The sequence below is a fragment of the Muntiacus reevesi genome, chromosome 7 (genome assembly GCF_963930625.1).
Source record: "Muntiacus reevesi chromosome 7, mMunRee1.1, whole genome shotgun sequence".
Classification (NCBI taxonomy): Eukaryota; Metazoa; Chordata; class Mammalia; order Artiodactyla; family Cervidae; genus Muntiacus; species Muntiacus reevesi.
In genome coordinates this window covers 59,825,081-59,841,824 of record NC_089255.1, presented here as the reverse complement: position 1 = coordinate 59,841,824, position 16,744 = coordinate 59,825,081, and the positions used below count along the sequence as shown (strand labels likewise).

Genomic DNA, 16,744 nt, shown 5'->3' with positions numbered 1-16,744 from the left:
ATACTTAAGATCCGTGTGCTGATTTTATGAAATTGAAAGGCTACATATATTTTTCTGATCTCTGCGTTCTTCCCAAGAGCCCTGTAGGAACAGTCTTGTGGGTTTCACAAGCTATATGGTAGTTTAGTGTTTTCAAATAGATACCCCCCAGGGGAACAAAAGACATTCCAAGAGTCCTGTTGATGGCATTAGGGACCAAACAATTTTAAAAGAATGAATTTCTAGATAGTTATACATATGTTGTTGTTTAGTTGCTGAGTCATGTCCAACTTTTTTGCAACCCCATGAACTGTAGCCTGCTAGGCTCCTCTGTCCATGGAATTTTTCAGGCAAAAATACTGGAGTAGATTGCCATTTCCTACTTCAGTGGGTCTTCCTGAACTAGGGATCAAACTGGTGTCTACTGCATTGCAGGTGGATTCTTTACCATTGAGCCACATATACTTTTTACTGAAACTGATCTGCCTGTATACTGGTTCTTTTCCATCTTCTTTATTCTAATTCCCCTTTTACAAAAGATAGGCTACAATTCACCATCTTCAGGCTAACTGGTTCTTGTCCTAAATGTCCTAAATGAAAAAACTCTGGGCCTGAAATAAAGGAGAAGTTGTACATATTGGTGCCATAACCCAAAGTATGGCTTCTGTTATGTTCTAGCCAGGGTGAAGCATGGCATGATAAATGAGCTATTTTGGTCCATAATCAGATGTTCCAAATTCAGCTACAGAATTGTGTGGTTATGGGGCATTATGATACTTTCACATTAATATTCTCACCTCTTCCATTCCTGAATAATTGTCAAAGAATGCACTACCCCTGAAGAAGAGTTCAAGAGTTTTGTTTAAATTAACACAAACTGAGAAAGTTCACCTACTGAAGAATCTCTCTATGGAAAGTTTGAGCAAAAGGATGGTAACCTGAGACTAAGATTTGGGACAATGTTTGAGATGCAGAAAGAAAAGCAAAGAAAGTGATGAAAGTATGGACATTTTTTTTAATAACTGTAAAAAGCAGTAATAATAATGCTTATTAGGTTTCAAGAAAAGATGCATTTAAAATACTAGACAATAATAGTATGTATGCAAAAAAAAATTAATGGAGTTAAAGCATTCTATCCAGGAGAAAGATAATAATTTTGTTTTAGATCTTCAAAAATGATGGATTAAGCATGCATGTTTTATCTAAAACAACAGAATCAGAGAGTAAAACTGAAATAATACAATAATTAATTTAAACAAAATGAATAATAATTTAAAAGAAGGCTAGAAGGGGTAAAAAGAAAACAGCATATTTTAAGGGAATGCAAATTAAGATAGATTTAAACCCATTATGGAACTTACATGCTAGTAGAAGAAACACACATGTGAAATAAGTATAATAATAATCTCATATAGTATTGTGCTATGAACAAAAATCAAATAGGGTAAAGCATTAGGTAGTGCTTAGATAACTATTTTTATTTATTTTTAAAAATTTTACAGTTCATTTAATGGCAACTGGCAGTCATTAAACTAGCAATGGTTATCTTCAAACATTGTCACACTAGCTGTGCTACCATTTTTCAAGACTGATCAGATACCTAGAGTCACAGACATTTCACACACAAGATGCATCACATAAATCAGACTTGGTTTATCACCAGTATTTATAAAACCAGACTTAGGAAAAGAAGTAGATCTGGGGACACATGAATGGTCAGTATAGTGAATGTTTAGCCTGCCCCAATTATTATGAAATCAGAACAGCAAGAATATTCACAGACTATTTTTAGATAAGGAAAGATCTGAAAGAGGGAAGAAGAAAGACTCTAAGACTTTTTCTCTTGAGCAAAAGGTTGAAAAGATAAGAGGATACAAAAAGGAGACTGAGAAGACAGTAGGTGAGGTGGGAGGAAAACCAGTGTGGCTTGGTGAAAAAATGTTTCAATAAGGTGGGCACACTTAAATTGTGACACTAAGAAAGTGAAGTTGCTCAGTCGTGTCCGACTCTTTGCAACCCCATGGACTGTAGCCTACCAGGCTCCTCCCTCCATGGGATTCTCCAGGCAAGAGTACTGGAGTATCTTTCCCAGACCTGGAGAACACAGCCAGGCTCAGTATTAAGAAGAGTTGTCATCGTCTCATTAGGCATACATAAACCGAGAGGGTGGCTAAGTGTAAGGTCTCTGAAGTCAGACTACCTGAAGTTGAATCCTAGCTCTGTCACTCTGGTTGTGACCTATGTGGTCTTAGGCAAATTATTTGACTTCTCTGTGCTTTGATTTCCCCATCCGTAAAATGAGGATAGTAACAGCACTTGTTTTCTCTGGTTGTTGCGATTAAATGAGTTAATATTTATAAAAACACTTAGAATATACCTGAAATATAAAGTAATTACCATGTATGTCCTTGTTAAAAAGTGAAAAATCCCTAAGATAGCAAAGATAGAAAGGACAACTTTGCTTATAGAGACTTGCATCCTCAATAGGTTCACATTGGCATAAGACTTAAGGAAATTATCACCATGACGGATAAGATAAGTATATTCCGATAAACATATGGCATAAAATAAATTATGGCTAGAATATATCTAGTTCTTTACTGTAGTATCTGGAATTTAAGGTGTATATAATTTTATATAAAATTATATTTCAGTTGTCATAAGGAATATTCTTCAACTGTTTGGTGGTTCAGATCCCTAACCTGTTACTCTTTTTCAGTTGGATTATGCCCTTTTCTCTTTTCAATCTAAAATAAACTCAGATGGAAAGTGACATTAATAAAACTTTCAGTCTCCACATTAACAGAATAGATGAATACTTCCTTGGTGGTAGGTATTATAAGGAGCCAAACAAATCATTTTTGTGTGAAATACCGAAGTAGGTGCTTTGAAGGATTCATAAAAGTTTATGACTCTAACTAATGTGAAAGATAAAATGCATGTACTTGAGATAATTGCACAACGGGAGTATATGGCTAATGAATGATATGGTAAGTGTTATAAAAGATAAGGCAGAATTTATTACTGGCTCTAAGGAAGTTTCATGAATGAAGCGAGATTTTTGTGTAGGCCTGGGTAAAGGGAAACATTACAGTTACTGTATTTTAGTACTGTCTTTAATGCAAACTTTCTTAGAAAATTACTAGAGAAAGTATTTCAGCAAAATGAGGAAGTAAACTAAGAAAATACTAGATCCATAAGACCAGGACTTCAATATAAGACAGGCACAAAGTGAAGTCCCAGGATGTCAGCTATTCAGCAGGACTAGATCATTTGCACAGATCAGAGCAAGAAAATAGAGTCACGGAAGGGAAATTGGAACTGATTGGAGATTTACATCGCAGTGTTTAATTTGAAATGATAGATGTTTGAGGTATAGAATCCTCTGGAACATTTGGAATAAACAAAGCAGTGGGTGAAGCAAAAACACCATCACCAATAAAAAGATAGAAAAACAAGGCAATTATTAACTTGAGGGTGACAGGTGTAAAAAAGGGAAATAATCATATATTGTCCCGTCAGTCAATATTTACATAGTCATGATAATGTTAATACTAACTGCTGACTTATAAGGAAGATCGTTACAAAACCATGAACAGAAAGCAGTGGAGAGGAGGTTAAAGGACTTAATCCTCAACTACTCTAATCCACAAAGTAATTTCTATGCCATTTAAATAGCAACGTATAATTTAGGGACAGATAGGGAGGTAAATCAGAGAAGGCAATGGTACCCCACTCCAGTACTCTTGCCTGGAAAATCCCGTGGACAGAGCAGCCTGGTAGGCTGCAGTCCATGGGGTCGCTAAGAGTCGGACATGACTGAGCGACTTCACTTTCACTTTTCACTTTCCTGCACTGGAGAAGGAAATGGCAACCCACTCCAGTGTTCTTGCCTGGAGAATCCCAGGGACGGGGGAGCCTGGTGGGCTGACATCTATGGGGTCGCACAGAGTTGGACACGACTGAAGCGACTTAGCAGCAGCAGGGAGGTAAATTCCAATAGAAAGAGTCGAAAAAGTAGTTGAAAGTACTGCCCCTGAAGAGTGAGAGCTGGGAGAGGGTATTCATGGAGGGACTGGGAAGGGATTAATGTTGTTCATTGTAGGTTTGAAAAAGCATTATATGGAGGAAAAAAACCTTTTGATTAAAAATTAAAAGAATGGAAAAAATAATCATAAGACTTTGATAAGTGATCATATGCAGGGTCTGGAAGGAACCAGAGATCTCTGTATCATTCATTCATATAATGAATGAGACCTCTTATCACTCATTCATTCATTCTTATATCAAATAGTTCTCAAGCAACACGTTGAGCCAGGCACTAAACCAGGCCCCAGGAATACAATGGTGAATGAAGACACACTTGGTCCCTGCCCTCATGCAGCTTCTGTCCACTACAGCAAATAGACAATGAATGAGAAAATACAAACATAGAAGAGTCACAGCCTGTAGCAAGAAGTTGTGTGACTAGAAAAAAAAAACTGTGCTAGAATGGTGGTGAGGGGAAAAAAAGGGTAACTACTTTAGTTGTTTATCAGGGTGGGTCTTTCTCAGATGAGTGAGACTTGAAACGGCATAAATCAAGGAAAGATGTGTACAGACTTGCAGGCAGGAAAGGCTGGTGGGTCTAGAAACTGTGGCCCTGAGCAAGAGAGGTTGAATCATATGATGGCTCCAGAGGCTGTTGAAGAAGTCCTAGATCACGTTGCTATAGATATAAATTTGGTAAGTCCTCAGAGTAAAGGTATTTGAAGCCATGGGAGAAGACTATAAAGAGCATAACTCATAATCTCTTCCAGAGGAATTCCAACATTTAAGAGGAAGAGCCAGTAAGAGACTGAAAAGGTGGGGGTTGTAAAGAAAGGCAAAGCAATGAAGTCTGAAACCTTCCCCAACAATATGCTAACATTTTGGTCATTTTCCTAACTGCCCTACAGGTTTGTATTTCTTTTGACAAAATGCATTACAATTTGAGACTTTACTGTCAGTTCCAGACGTAAGTGAGGATTCCTGAACCCTAGAAAAATCAATTTACAATTACCTGAAAAGTTATTTACTCATCCTCACTGTAAATTACACCAGCGTGGCCCAGGACCTTCGTTCGAATCAGAGTCACAGCCACAGTGGTTCTCTGTGCTCCTGTGGGGTCATCCAAGAATGCTAAGATTTCAACTGAGATGTCCCCGTGGTATCCTCAAGGCTCTGGTATCCCCAGCCCCTCTGAGAATAAACGACAACCGCATCTTGCACTCTGTGTTGAAGGAAATTGAACTCGCTGCCTTGCCCATCGCCTAGGGCGCAGCACTGAGCGCTGAGGCCGTCGCGGGCATCGTGATGCAGTTCCGTTCCTTTTGCAGGGGGTGGGGGGACTGGGTGCCCTGAGGTTGGAACCTGGCGAGTCATGGCCGCCGGTGGCGCCGCCCCAGGTAAACGGGCAGAGCGCAGGGCCCGGACCTCGGAAAACCGGCGCCAGATGAAAGGTGCGAGTAGACAGAGGGAGAGGGCGAGGCAAAGGCGGCCGCGAGATTCGAGACGCCGAGCGCATAGCTTCCCAGGAGGGCCTGCCGCCAGCCCGAGGGCTGTCGCGGCGCCGCCTCCGTGCGCCCCTCGTCAGACGGCGGCAGTTACTGCTTCCGAGGTCATTGGGCTGGCGCGCGCCTGCACGAGCTACGCCAAGCTGCGCCCAAACTCGGGCAGATGACTTCGCTCTGCCCTCGCCCAGTGCTCGGCCACCGCTTCTTTCCGTCTGTGCTCAGCTCGGTGTTTAACGGCGCGCGCCGCGCACGGCCCGGGGCGGAGGCCGCGGGGCTGTCCCGGTCAGGCCCGCCCCTGGACCCCACCCCGCGGGGATCCGTGCTGCTCCCGGCGCTCCGGCTGCTGTCCAGCGGCCGCATTCTGAGCCGAGGCGGCCGCGGCTCCAGTAATGTCGGGGCCCAGGCTGGAAGTACACGCTTTCCAAGGCGGGGGGAGGCAGGGAGCTCGGCCGGCTGCCCGCGCGCCCGGCACCGAGCGGGAGAGCTAGCCGGAGGATCGGCTGGACCAGAGGAAGTTGTCAGGCTTCGGGCGGTGGGGCTAGGGGGAAGGCGCGCGGCCTCAGTGGCGCGGGAGCCAGTCCATTCGAAACCCCTTATAGGGGAGGGGAGTGGGTTTTCTATTTTGGGTGAGGGAAAGGTCATAAAAACTGCCACTGGTTTTGGACCTAGGCACTGAGTATACAAAGCTTTAAGAGGCTCCGTACTTTCGGTTCCCAAATCTGTCTTCTGAGAAAGATTTCCAGCCCCAAGTTTGAGTCCTATCTCCCTTCTCAGCACGGACTGTGGGTTGTTCCAGGGGGCGGGGGCGGGGCGAGGTTGGCGGGAAGTTTAGAAGGCATCCCCTTTCTCTCTCTCTCTTGTTCCTCCTGCTCCCTCCTGTGCCCACGTGGTACTCTGCCATGCCGTGCTCTCAAGAGGCGCAAGTCGTCTCCCCCAGCAAGCGGGCCCGGGCCACGGAGGCGGGCGATATGCGTCTCCGCTTTGCCCGGCTCTCGGAGCACGCCACAGCCCCCACCAAGGGGTCCGCGCGCGCCGCGGGCTACGACCTGTACAGGTGAGTGGCCACCGCGTCCGCCCGCGCCCCGGAGGCCGGCCCGGCCCAGGAGGCTCGCCTTCTATCCCACCGTCCGGACCTCTCGCGGAGAAGTCCCAATTTCCGAGTGACAGAGCTCTCAGGTTAGCTTACATGCCGGCTTGTACAATTTGAAAAGTGTAGAAACAAACGCATTTTGCATTACATAGGATTTTTTCCTTTTGGGGAAGTGGGGGCCCACAGCGTGGCACGTGAGATGCTGTTTCACCAGCCTGGGATGGGACCTGCACCCCCTTGCAGTGGAAACCTGGAGTCTTAACCACTGGACCACCAGGGAAGTCCTGCCTTTTTTTAATGTTGAAAATTTTACTTTCCTCTTTAGCAGAAATTCAGTAGGGATGTGGGCAGATGTGTGGAATGGTAAATAGCGATAAACGTCCGCCCAGGTGTTATTTTATTTTGCAACTTTTTTTGCGTCCTTTTCCAAGTGTAAGGTAGAGATGAAGAAGGCCGACTTTGGCCTTCAAGTAGCGGCCTGAGTGGTACTGTGGTCAGTATAAAGAAAAGCCTTGCGGGGAGCCGAGGTTCTTAGGTAATAAAATACCCAGGAAAAATTAGTGAAAGTTGCTTCTGCTTTAAGGGTTAGTAAGTTAAGTTTCCCCCAAGGACTTGCCAGAAGTCTGAATATGAAAAGCAGGAATGTCTGTTAATACTGCCACCTCTTTTGTACAGCATTTTTTACCTATACTAAAAGCTGTTCCATGTGCTATTTTATTTAATACGGCAATCCTGAAGTAGATGAGTGTTACTTTTTACAGATGTGGGAGTTTGTGAAGAGATGAATTGATTGCCCAAGAGCTTGAATATAATAGGATTTTGACCCTGAATTCAATGTTTTGTTGTTGTTTTTTAACCCCTTGACTACTGTCCCTACTTCTTCAAACTATTAAGGTAGGTGAAAAGTGGTATTGGAGGGGAAACGGTGTTTATTACATGATTAACTCCCAAGCCTTAGGATTTATTTTAAAGCATCCCAGGTAATTCTAATGTGAGAACCACTGGTATAAGTTGTAAGTACAGGGAAAGAAGAGAGAGGGGTATGTGATGATAGTGGGAGAAAAGAAGGAAAAAGTGAGGTAAGACTGGTACAGCTGAATGGGGAAACAATTCAGTCCCTTATTTCATGAATAAAAATAGTGATGTAGATTGACTACACCACAGCTGGGCACTGTTTTGAGTCTAAGAAGAGACCTTAATTTAGGGTACTTTTTAAGCATCCTCCTATTAAACACAGAAGACTTTCTATGTTGACATGGATATAATTCATCTCTTCAATAAATTTGTGTTTCAACTGTTTCAGGAGAGGAAATTCCAATGAAAGAAGTAAAGACATAGCAGCGTTTTACCAGTCTTAATTAAGGGCTCCAAAGTAACTTCCAGTTCTGCTTATTGTAAAATCTCAAATTTTTAGCAAAGAGGAAGCTACAGTAATAGCAAAGTAGCAGCATTTGCTGGGTGGACCTTAGAGGATCAGTTCCTCAGTAGTGTCCATCTCTAGGGCCTGTTCACAGTGGTCACCTCTCTCCCTCAGCCAGTGAAGTTCACAGCCACTGCTTGGTAAGCCTGGTGAACTCGCAAGTCCAGAACAGATGCAACACAGCTGAACATACCCCTCCCCCCATATATGTTGCTCCCCACCCATTTTTCTCCTTTCCTTCTGTACATTTTCCCTAATGCTTAGAGGATTGTTGTGAGAATAAAATGAGTTGTACAAAGCAGTTAGAACTGTATGGGACAGAGTAATGGCTTAATAAATATGTTAGTGAATCATATACCTTCCGAAATCTGCATTTCAGCCCCCTCCTGCTAAAAAATTATCTGTTTGCCAACACAATTTGGTTCAAAGGAAAATACATTTACAGGTTGTCACCTTTTACCAAAGAATGCTTAGAGAATTACTATATCTAAATACCAGTATCTTTCACTATTTTCCTAGTGCCTATGATTACACATTACCACCGATGGAGAAAGTGCTTGTGAAAACTGACATTCAGATAGCCCTTCCTTCTGGGTGCTATGGAAGAGTGGGTAAGTGACTTGAGACATAGATAACTATGTGTCATGCTCTTCCCTTGTGATGGGTTCTTTCTTCTTAGTTTCATTTGGGGTATATAAATGAGGGAAGGGATATTGCTTGGCCTGTGTCCTAAAATAAATGCCCCCTGTGATGGCAGTTGCAGTCACTTGAAAGCTTTCCTTTATTTATGTAGCTACATTTGTCTCTCTTTGCTTCCCACCACCCCCCACCCCAACCCCTGATTCCTTGCTTAAGGCTTTAGGACACTCACATTAGCCTAGGAGGTTGTTTTCACAACTGTTCACTGTGAGAAAAACTGAAAATATAGGTGATGTTTAACTGGTGGTTTTTCTAGTCTTACCACCAATTCTCCCTTCAAGGATCAGATGGCATATGAAGTCAGATTTCTTTGTGAAGATGTTTATTTGTTTTATAAGAATAAAGATGCAGGGTTAAGATAATGGTACATGGCATCTTATATCACCGATAGAGGTAAAGTTTCTAACCCCTGAGGGTATCAGGCCCTTAGCCTTTCCCCCTTGGGTTTCCTCCCGTGAGGTCTGCTGGGTAAGGGATGCTCTTCAGTGCACTAGAGGAAAAGGCCTCATCGTGGGAGGAGAGAGGATAAAATGCAGGGCAAGCCAGCAGGTTTGATTTTTCTGCAGCGAGTCAGTTGTCACTGTAGAAAGAGTTTAAAACTTCTTTTCAAGAGTCTGGTTACTTGCTGGCTGACTTCAGAGTAAACATGAAGGAGCAAATGGAACTGTGATCCCAGGGGGATCTTGTTAGCCAGCGTCTGAGAACTGCTGATACTTCAGCCTTTAAAAGAAAACTGAAATGAGCTCTCTTCATCTTTTTGGCTGCACTGACGGCATTTTTAGTGTGTTGTGGGGTGGGTGGGTGGATTAGGAGATGGGGTGAAATAACAGTGAAGGCAGGAAGGGGTAACATTTACTGACAAAGTGCCTGATTTAAGTTATTCTGGAATGAAATACTCGAAGTTAGGATAATTATTGGTAGGCCTATTGCTCAAGTCAGCAAGAGTAAGGTATAAACCTAGCTTCTTACTCTGGTTCATTTGTTTCATTCAGATTTGTCTTCTGGCATCTGAATTGTGAGTAGGCGTCCCAAGTTCAAGGTTAACCTCTGCTACTCTATGGTTGGGTTTATGCCCCTCCCCTTCTTATCCATACTGCAACATGCTGGGATCTCCTATCTTAAAATAAAAGTCCCTTCCTCTGCCCCATGTCCCTGCCAGCTACCATCCTCCTTTTGTGACCAGATGTCTGGACAGCATTGTCCATGGTTTTCACCACTTGCTCACTTTCCAGTTCTTTCCTGCAGACCACAGCTTCAACACTTATCCTCAGTTGCCTGAGGTGTATGCTGTAGTGGTTTAAGTTGGTTTTGAATGAAACCTTGTCAACATTTTTCTAAACTTTTCTACTTTGATCATACAGTGTGATAAATACATTTTTAATTCAGAACTGTCTGCTAAGGTTAAGATACAGATGTTATAGGGGTGAGAGTGACATGCTTAGATTGTGTCAATTTTATTGAGTATTGCCCTTCTTAAGATAGTCAATTTCTTTTTGTTTGTTTTATAGCTCCTCGTTCTGGCTTGGCAGCAAAACACTTCATAGATGTAGGAGGTAATATATTTACATTTTTATTATATATTTACATTTTTATTCTGTAAATACAAGTGTTTACTTTGTTTTTGCAGTAATCAAATGACAGATTTTATTTTTATCATCAAGAAAAGAAAATGGTTTTTGTTGTATCTTGCCTTTTAGAAATTTCTGTCCCTAAGTAAAAGATGATTATGATATAGTTTTAAATGCTATTTGAGTATGTCTACTTTTTTAATGATCATTTTGTGAAATGTTGTTATTTCACTCACAAGCTAGACACTATCTGACAGATAGAATTTTGCCTTCCTTTAGCGATAATCTGCGTTTAGTCCAAAAATGACTGTTCACAGAAGGAAGTTTGTTATTACAAGGAAAGGAAATGCTTTTATATCATCTTTTAAGCAACTGTAGTTAGTGCTTCTCTAACAAGGCCTCTTAGCCCTCAGATGAGTGGGTATGTTAAATTCTCCATCTCCTGCTGTTTTTATGAAGCTGCTTTTTAATAAACTAGGAGACTGACTCAGAAATAGGCCCAAGTTGCCTCTTTAAAAATTGAAATCCATCCATAAGATTCCAATCCCCTTGTTCTTTCCACTGCAGTTCAGTGCTGTGGATCACCCTGCCCTGTCCTTCTACCAAGCTAGCTCTTCCTTGAATTAACTTACTGTTCCCTCTCTGGCTGAGGCCTGTCCCTGGGCCATCTCCCCATAGTGTCACCAGGTGGTGCTGTGGGGTAGAACAGGAGGCGCTGAATATAACTCAACAGAGGTGGACAGCCCTCTGGGGTTGAGAATTCCCTGGGCTAATTTATGCTTGACTTTCAAGAATATTTTTACAAGGTCTAGTATGGTCACTTAAGATGATAACTTAAGGATATGAAAGATGGTAGTTTTAAATAAAGTTCAGAGGGTTATGAAAGGAACATGGGTTTTGGAATAACAACTGGATTTGGGCTCTAACTTTGTCACTAACTAGCTAATTATTGCTTAACTTTTCTGAGCCTCAGTTTCCTTATCTGTAAAATGAAAATTAGCATGCTTGCCCTGAAAGATGGGAGGATTGAATTATAATGTATCTAAAGCACTAATACTGCTTGGTACATATTTTCTGTCCTCTGGGCTTCTCAGATTTTTTTTTTTAACATGGAAACTTTTTCTGACTTTGTTACCAACTTTTGCTCTATTTAAAACAATCCTCTGAAAAAAATTCATGTAAAAGCAATGGAAAGTTAGCTTGCCTGGTGGTTCACATAGTCACATTGTGGTGTGTTCTTGGATGCAGAGTATCTTAAAAATGTCTCCTAGGCACACGTTTATCATAGTTGGCCACAGTTTCTATTTCAGAAGAGGGATATTGTTCGAAATCCCAGGCTGTAAATAAGGGTCAAAGGGAAAAGTTGAGTATGCAGGATTCCGTTCAGAATTCACATCTGGTAGGTGTGGATAGTTTTCAGTAAAGAAGGTTTCCAACAAATGACATGCCAAAGTCTTGACACAGTAAAACTTTTGCCTGAAGTCAGTTAATCACTCTGCCAGTTCCAATGCATGATTTTTCCAGTGATAACTTCAAAATACTTTCTGCTTTCTCATGAAGAGAAGTACCCCTGATGTTTATGTCCCTTATGTAGGAAAGGAATGTGTTATATTTTCTTTGATGGTCAGTTTGCCTTTGAATAACAAGTAATAAATGAACTTGGAACTATTAGATTTTTTTAATGCTCTTGGCATTCATGCTTTAAAAAAAGGAGTAATTAAAGACCTTTTTTTTCTGTCATACATTCTAATTGACTTGAAAGGACTTAATTTCTTTCAGTCTTGGTAGATCACCTGGCTTTGAGGAATTCAAGACATCCAACCATATGTGTGATAGGACTCCTTTACAAATATATAGCAAGGCCTTTACAAAAAAGAGTGTTTTTTGGTATTGTAGAAGATACCATAAAGTAAACAAATATTTGCAAGTCATATGAAGAAGAGTTAAATATCCAAACAGATAAGGGGGAAAAAAACTGATTATAAAATACAGAAGAGGACATGCAAATGTGGAACAAACATTGAGGTAAAAAAGCCCAGCCTCACCAGTCATCAGGGAAATGTAAATAAATCCATGAAATACCATCTTTTACTCATCATATTGGCCAGAATTAAAAAGATTGCTTCAATTTGGTATTGTGAGAGAGCTTAGAAATGGGCATTCTTAAATATCATGGATAGAAATTTGAATTGCTATACTTTCCTTGCAAAGTTATCTAGCAATATCCATTAAAATTTTAAATATACATACCTTTCAGCCCAGGAAAGTGCTTTTTTTTTTTTTTGGAAACTGTTTGATGAGAATACAATACAGTAATACACAAGGACATATGTAAAGGACTGTTTTGATTATTATAGGAAAAATGTAAAAATGATCTGAATGTCTGATGATATGTAAGAGAATTGTTACATAAGAATCATGGTGTTGTATTTCCATATCTTGGATCTAAAAGAATGACTAAAATTCAGATATGTTACTCTCAAAGGATAGCTACACTATTTTAGGTGGGAAAAATGTGTAAAATATGTGGCTGCCTGAGGGGGACAGTTGGGAAGCATTATTAGCTTTTACTTTATATGTATATGTACTGTTTGGGTACTCTAAAAATTTTCTAGTAAAGAAGTGAACTCAGAAGTCAGCACACATGGTCTTTATCTAAGGCACCTAGGTGAATGAGTGCTAGCCGGTACTTGAACACTCCCGCTTGGAGATGCCAAAGCCTCCTGTGGGCATTTGTTCCAGCGCGAGAGGCAGGGAATGACCTGCTGCTGAGGGGTTCCTTCCTTAACTGATCTGAGTCATTCCTGCAGCTGAAACTTTCTGCATCTAGATAATATAGAAAACAGCTGGTTCTATCTTTATATCCATTCTTTCAGTAAGTATCAAGGACTAAGTTAATGATCAACTGGCAGTGGGGGAAAAGAGGCCAGACTTCAGTATTCTTTGAGTTGCTCAAAGTTTTATTGATGTAGAACCAGAAAAGAATAGACTGTTTCCTTCAGTCTAGACATGATATGAACCACTTTCAGCCACTTTTATACTCACTGTTCTCGCTGTTTAAAAAAGTGTTTTATCTTTAATTCAAACTCTGAAGTCTTATGTCAGGAACCTTGTAAGAAGTATTTTAAGTTCAGTTTCACTTAGCCCTACTAACTCATTCATAAAGCACAGGGATTCATCTAAACTTCTACAGTAATCCACTGGAAAAATCTAAAATGTTAGTTTTTCTGAGTATATTTCCCTGTGGTGGAACTTTTTTTTTTTTTTTTAATTTTGCCTTTTTTTTTTTTTTCCTATATGAGAAAATTGAAAGTGAATGCTTGTTCTTGTTCTAAAAAAGCAAAAAGAAAAACAAACAAACTTTTTTTTTTTACCCCCAATTGACCTTCAAATAACTATGAGTCTGGCCAACCAGCATTAGTACCTATTGAACTAAATTCCTGATTCTTTTATTTTTCTTCTTTGATAAGAGGTTTTTTTTCCCCCTAAAGAAGTGGGGTATTAATAAGATGTAAGATATGACATGGAGCTGCATTTAATTAGATTCACATGAATCCTCTATCTAGCATGTTACAAACTGAAGGGAAAGAATTAACATGTATGAAAGGAAATAGGCATTGAGGGGAAAGACAGGGATAGGAAGGTGACTGCAAATAGCTAGGGGGCTTCTTTTCAGGGTGATGAAAATGTTCAAAAATTGATTGTGGTCATGTTTTCACAACGCTGAATACCCTAAACAAATGTTGAATTGTGAATTATGTCTTAATTTTTAAAAAGGAAATGAGAAGACCTGGTGCACCTATATTATCTGTGCTTGTGTTTATGGGAAGGTTTTGGATTCTTGGCCCAAAGATAAATGCTAGCAAGTAGGGTAGATGTACTTCTCTGGGCTGTGGCAGGGCCCTGGCTCAAGTTCCTCTCCTGAAAAATTTGCTGCCTTTGTGTTTATAATCTCAAACAGTTTCTAATTACACACAGTTGTGTATAAAAGTGTGCTCATTATTAAGCTTATATGCTAATGTCTTTTAAGAAATCATGCTCTTAAGAAAGGATGGTAGCTCAAATGGAAAGGAGAAGAAGAATGTGAACAGTTCAGTTCCATTTTCATTATAAAAAGGAAATGTTCTGATATTTGCTAGACTGCTGCTTAACAGTGTCAGCATTGACTTATTCCACCACAGATCTTCTGACTTTTTGACATTTTTATTTATGACTCAATCATACTTCAATCTGGATATTAGTGGGAAGCTGCTACCAGGAAAAGCCTTTAAAACCCAAATCGTAATTTTCTCCTAGTCCTTTTGGCAGGTATGCAGCAGATAAGACAGTAGTATTGGGAGAGAGCAGTTAAGGATGAGTTGGCTGAGACGCTAAGCACCTACTCCCAATTTAGAGTAGGTAATTGTCACCATTTGTAAGGATGACAGGTTGGAAAATTAGGACCGATTTGAAAATCCTTATTTGAATTTTGGGCTTCCCTGGTGGCTCAGATGGTAAGGAATCTACCTGCAATGCAGGAGACCTGGTTTCACCATCCCTGGGTTGGGATGATCTCCTGGAGGAGGACATGTCAACCCACTATAGTATTCTTGCCTGGAGAATCCCCATGGATAGAGGAGCCTGGCAGGCTGTAGTCCATGGAGTCGCAGAGTAAGACACAACTGAGTGACTAAGTACATTTGCATTTTAGTAATATCATTTCTTGGCTTTGAGGCTTTACATAGCAGCAGAGCAAGATTCACATGTTCATTATAATGATAAAACTTTCAGAGCTACATAGGAATGATTTCAAGGTAATCATATACCTTTAGTCCTTCGTACCATACACTAAGCTAAGATCATTTTTTTTTTCCTCCAGCTGGTGTCATAGATGAAGATTATAGAGGAAATGTTGGTGTTGTCCTGTTTAATTTTGGCAAAGAGAAGTTTGAAGGTATGTTAAACATATCTAATCACATCAATGTAATGAGTTTTTCAAGTTATATATTAAACATGTCTAAATAGCATATACTAACTCCTCTGATTCTCATTGTACTGTGTAAGGCAGGATACAGAGAATGCATCAATACAGTATCAGTAATAAATTGTTTTGTTTTTTTCCTTTGAAGTCAAAAAGGGTGATCGAATTGCACAGCTCATCTGTGAACGGATATTTTACCCAGAAATAGAGGAAGTTCAAGTAAGTATCATAAAAGCTGAGTAGGGAATACATGATATAACATCTTCAGTGAAGGAAAAATAAAAAATTTGAGGATCTACTATGCTATTGGTAACTAAATACAGACCTTTCTCAACTTAACAGTGGGATTACATCCTGATACAGCCATCGTAAATTGAAAATATCTTAAGTCAAAAATACACTTCACACACCTTACCTACTGAACATCGTAGCTTAGCTTGCTGCTGCTGCTGCTAAGTCACTTCAGTTGCCTTAAACATGCTCAGAACCCTTATTAACCTAATTAGACAGAGTCATTTAATGCAAAGCCTGTTTTATAATAAAGTGTTGAGTATCTCATGTAATTTATTGAATACTGTACTGAAAGTGAAAAATAAAATGGTTGTATGAGCACAGAAACGGTATCAGCATTTCACACTGTGATCGCATGGCTGATTGGCGGCTGCAGCTCACTGCCATTGCCCAGCATCACGAGAGGATCACGTCGCATATCACTAGCCCAGGGGAAAGCTCAAAATTCATTATTTGAAGCACGGTTTTTACCAAATGCATATCTCTTTCACAGCATCATCAAGTTGAAAAATCATAAGTCAAACCATTCTAAGTTGGGGACCATCTGTAGTAGAATATTTGACTAGTCCTATTTTAAGCAAAATTAAAATCTTAGTTGTAGAACTTCTTAAAATGTTTTCCATGGCTATTATATAGCATTACTTTGAATAATAGACCATTTAAATAGACTGTGAAATTCTACTATTCCCTTAGCTTTTTTGGTATTCAGTATTTTATGGAACATTTTTAAAATTTTAATTTTCTGTGATCTCCTTTTTGAAGGAATGATATAGCAAGAATAAAACTCTTGCAAATTGGGAGCTGGAGAGACCTGAAAGAGGATCTAAAATTAACTATACAGCTCACTATCTTTATGTCTTTTCAGGTTTTAGATGACACTGAAAGGGGTTCAGGAGGCTTTGGTTCCACTGGAAGTAATTAAAACTTCTGCCAAGAACAGGAAATGAGAATGTACTTTTTTTCTTGAAAATAAAGACTTTGCTTAAAGTGTTTTGGTGTTTTGCATTTCTGTAAACTTAACACTTCAACTTCTAAAAGTATTTGGTTTTCTTATGCTTAAGGAAAGGGTACCTCTGTTGGGATCCTATAGAAACTTACTTCCTTTGTTTTTCTGCCTTTAGTGGTTATATAAATCTGTGAACTCATGCAGTTTCTTTTTAAATTAAATGCACATCATTTATCCCCAAATCTGTATTATTTATT

General features: G+C 40.1%; 1 protein-coding gene and 1 non-coding gene across 4 annotated transcripts; one reads left to right on the top strand and one right to left on the bottom strand.

Moving 5' to 3' along the window:
• Positions 1–1,630: 1,630 nt before the first annotated feature.
• On the bottom strand, positions 1,631–1,760 carry LOC136172772 (small nucleolar RNA SNORA72). The gene has a single exon (XR_010664111.1). It is a non-coding gene; the product is annotated as a small nucleolar RNA SNORA72 (small nucleolar RNA).
• A 3,559-nt stretch (positions 1,761–5,319) lies between these two features.
• Positions 5,320–16,531, top strand: DUT (deoxyuridine triphosphatase). Of its 3 annotated transcripts, none has more exons than XM_065941031.1 (7): positions 5,320–5,459; positions 6,429–6,567; positions 8,543–8,634; positions 10,231–10,275; positions 15,149–15,223; positions 15,399–15,469; positions 16,407–16,531. In XM_065941031.1, exons 1-7 carry the CDS (start codon positions 5,381–5,383, stop codon positions 16,461–16,463), a joined length of 558 nt encoding a protein of 185 aa, XP_065797103.1. In that variant the 5' UTR covers positions 5,320–5,380; the 3' UTR covers positions 16,464–16,531. The 3 variants fall into 3 exon arrangements, with proteins under 3 accessions (XP_065797103.1, XP_065797104.1, XP_065797102.1); XM_065941032.1 differs by having other exon boundaries at positions 5,346–5,405; XM_065941030.1 differs by lacking the exon at positions 5,320–5,459 and adding an exon at positions 5,493–5,899.
• Positions 16,532–16,744: the final 213 nt, after the last annotated feature.

Bases quoted from the DNA above. Each gene is read 5' to 3' on its own strand.
- DUT (XM_065941030.1), top strand. From the start codon at position 5,677: ATGACTTCGCTCTGCCCTCGCCCAGTGCTCGGCCACCGCTTCTTTCCG. The intron at 10,276-15,148 runs GTAATATATTTA...TTTTTCCTCCAG, and splicing joins ACACTTCATAGATGTAGGAG to CTGGTGTCATAGATGAAGAT. The intron at 15,470-16,406 runs GTAAGTATCATA...ATGTCTTTTCAG, and splicing joins CAGAAATAGAGGAAGTTCAA to GTTTTAGATGACACTGAAAG.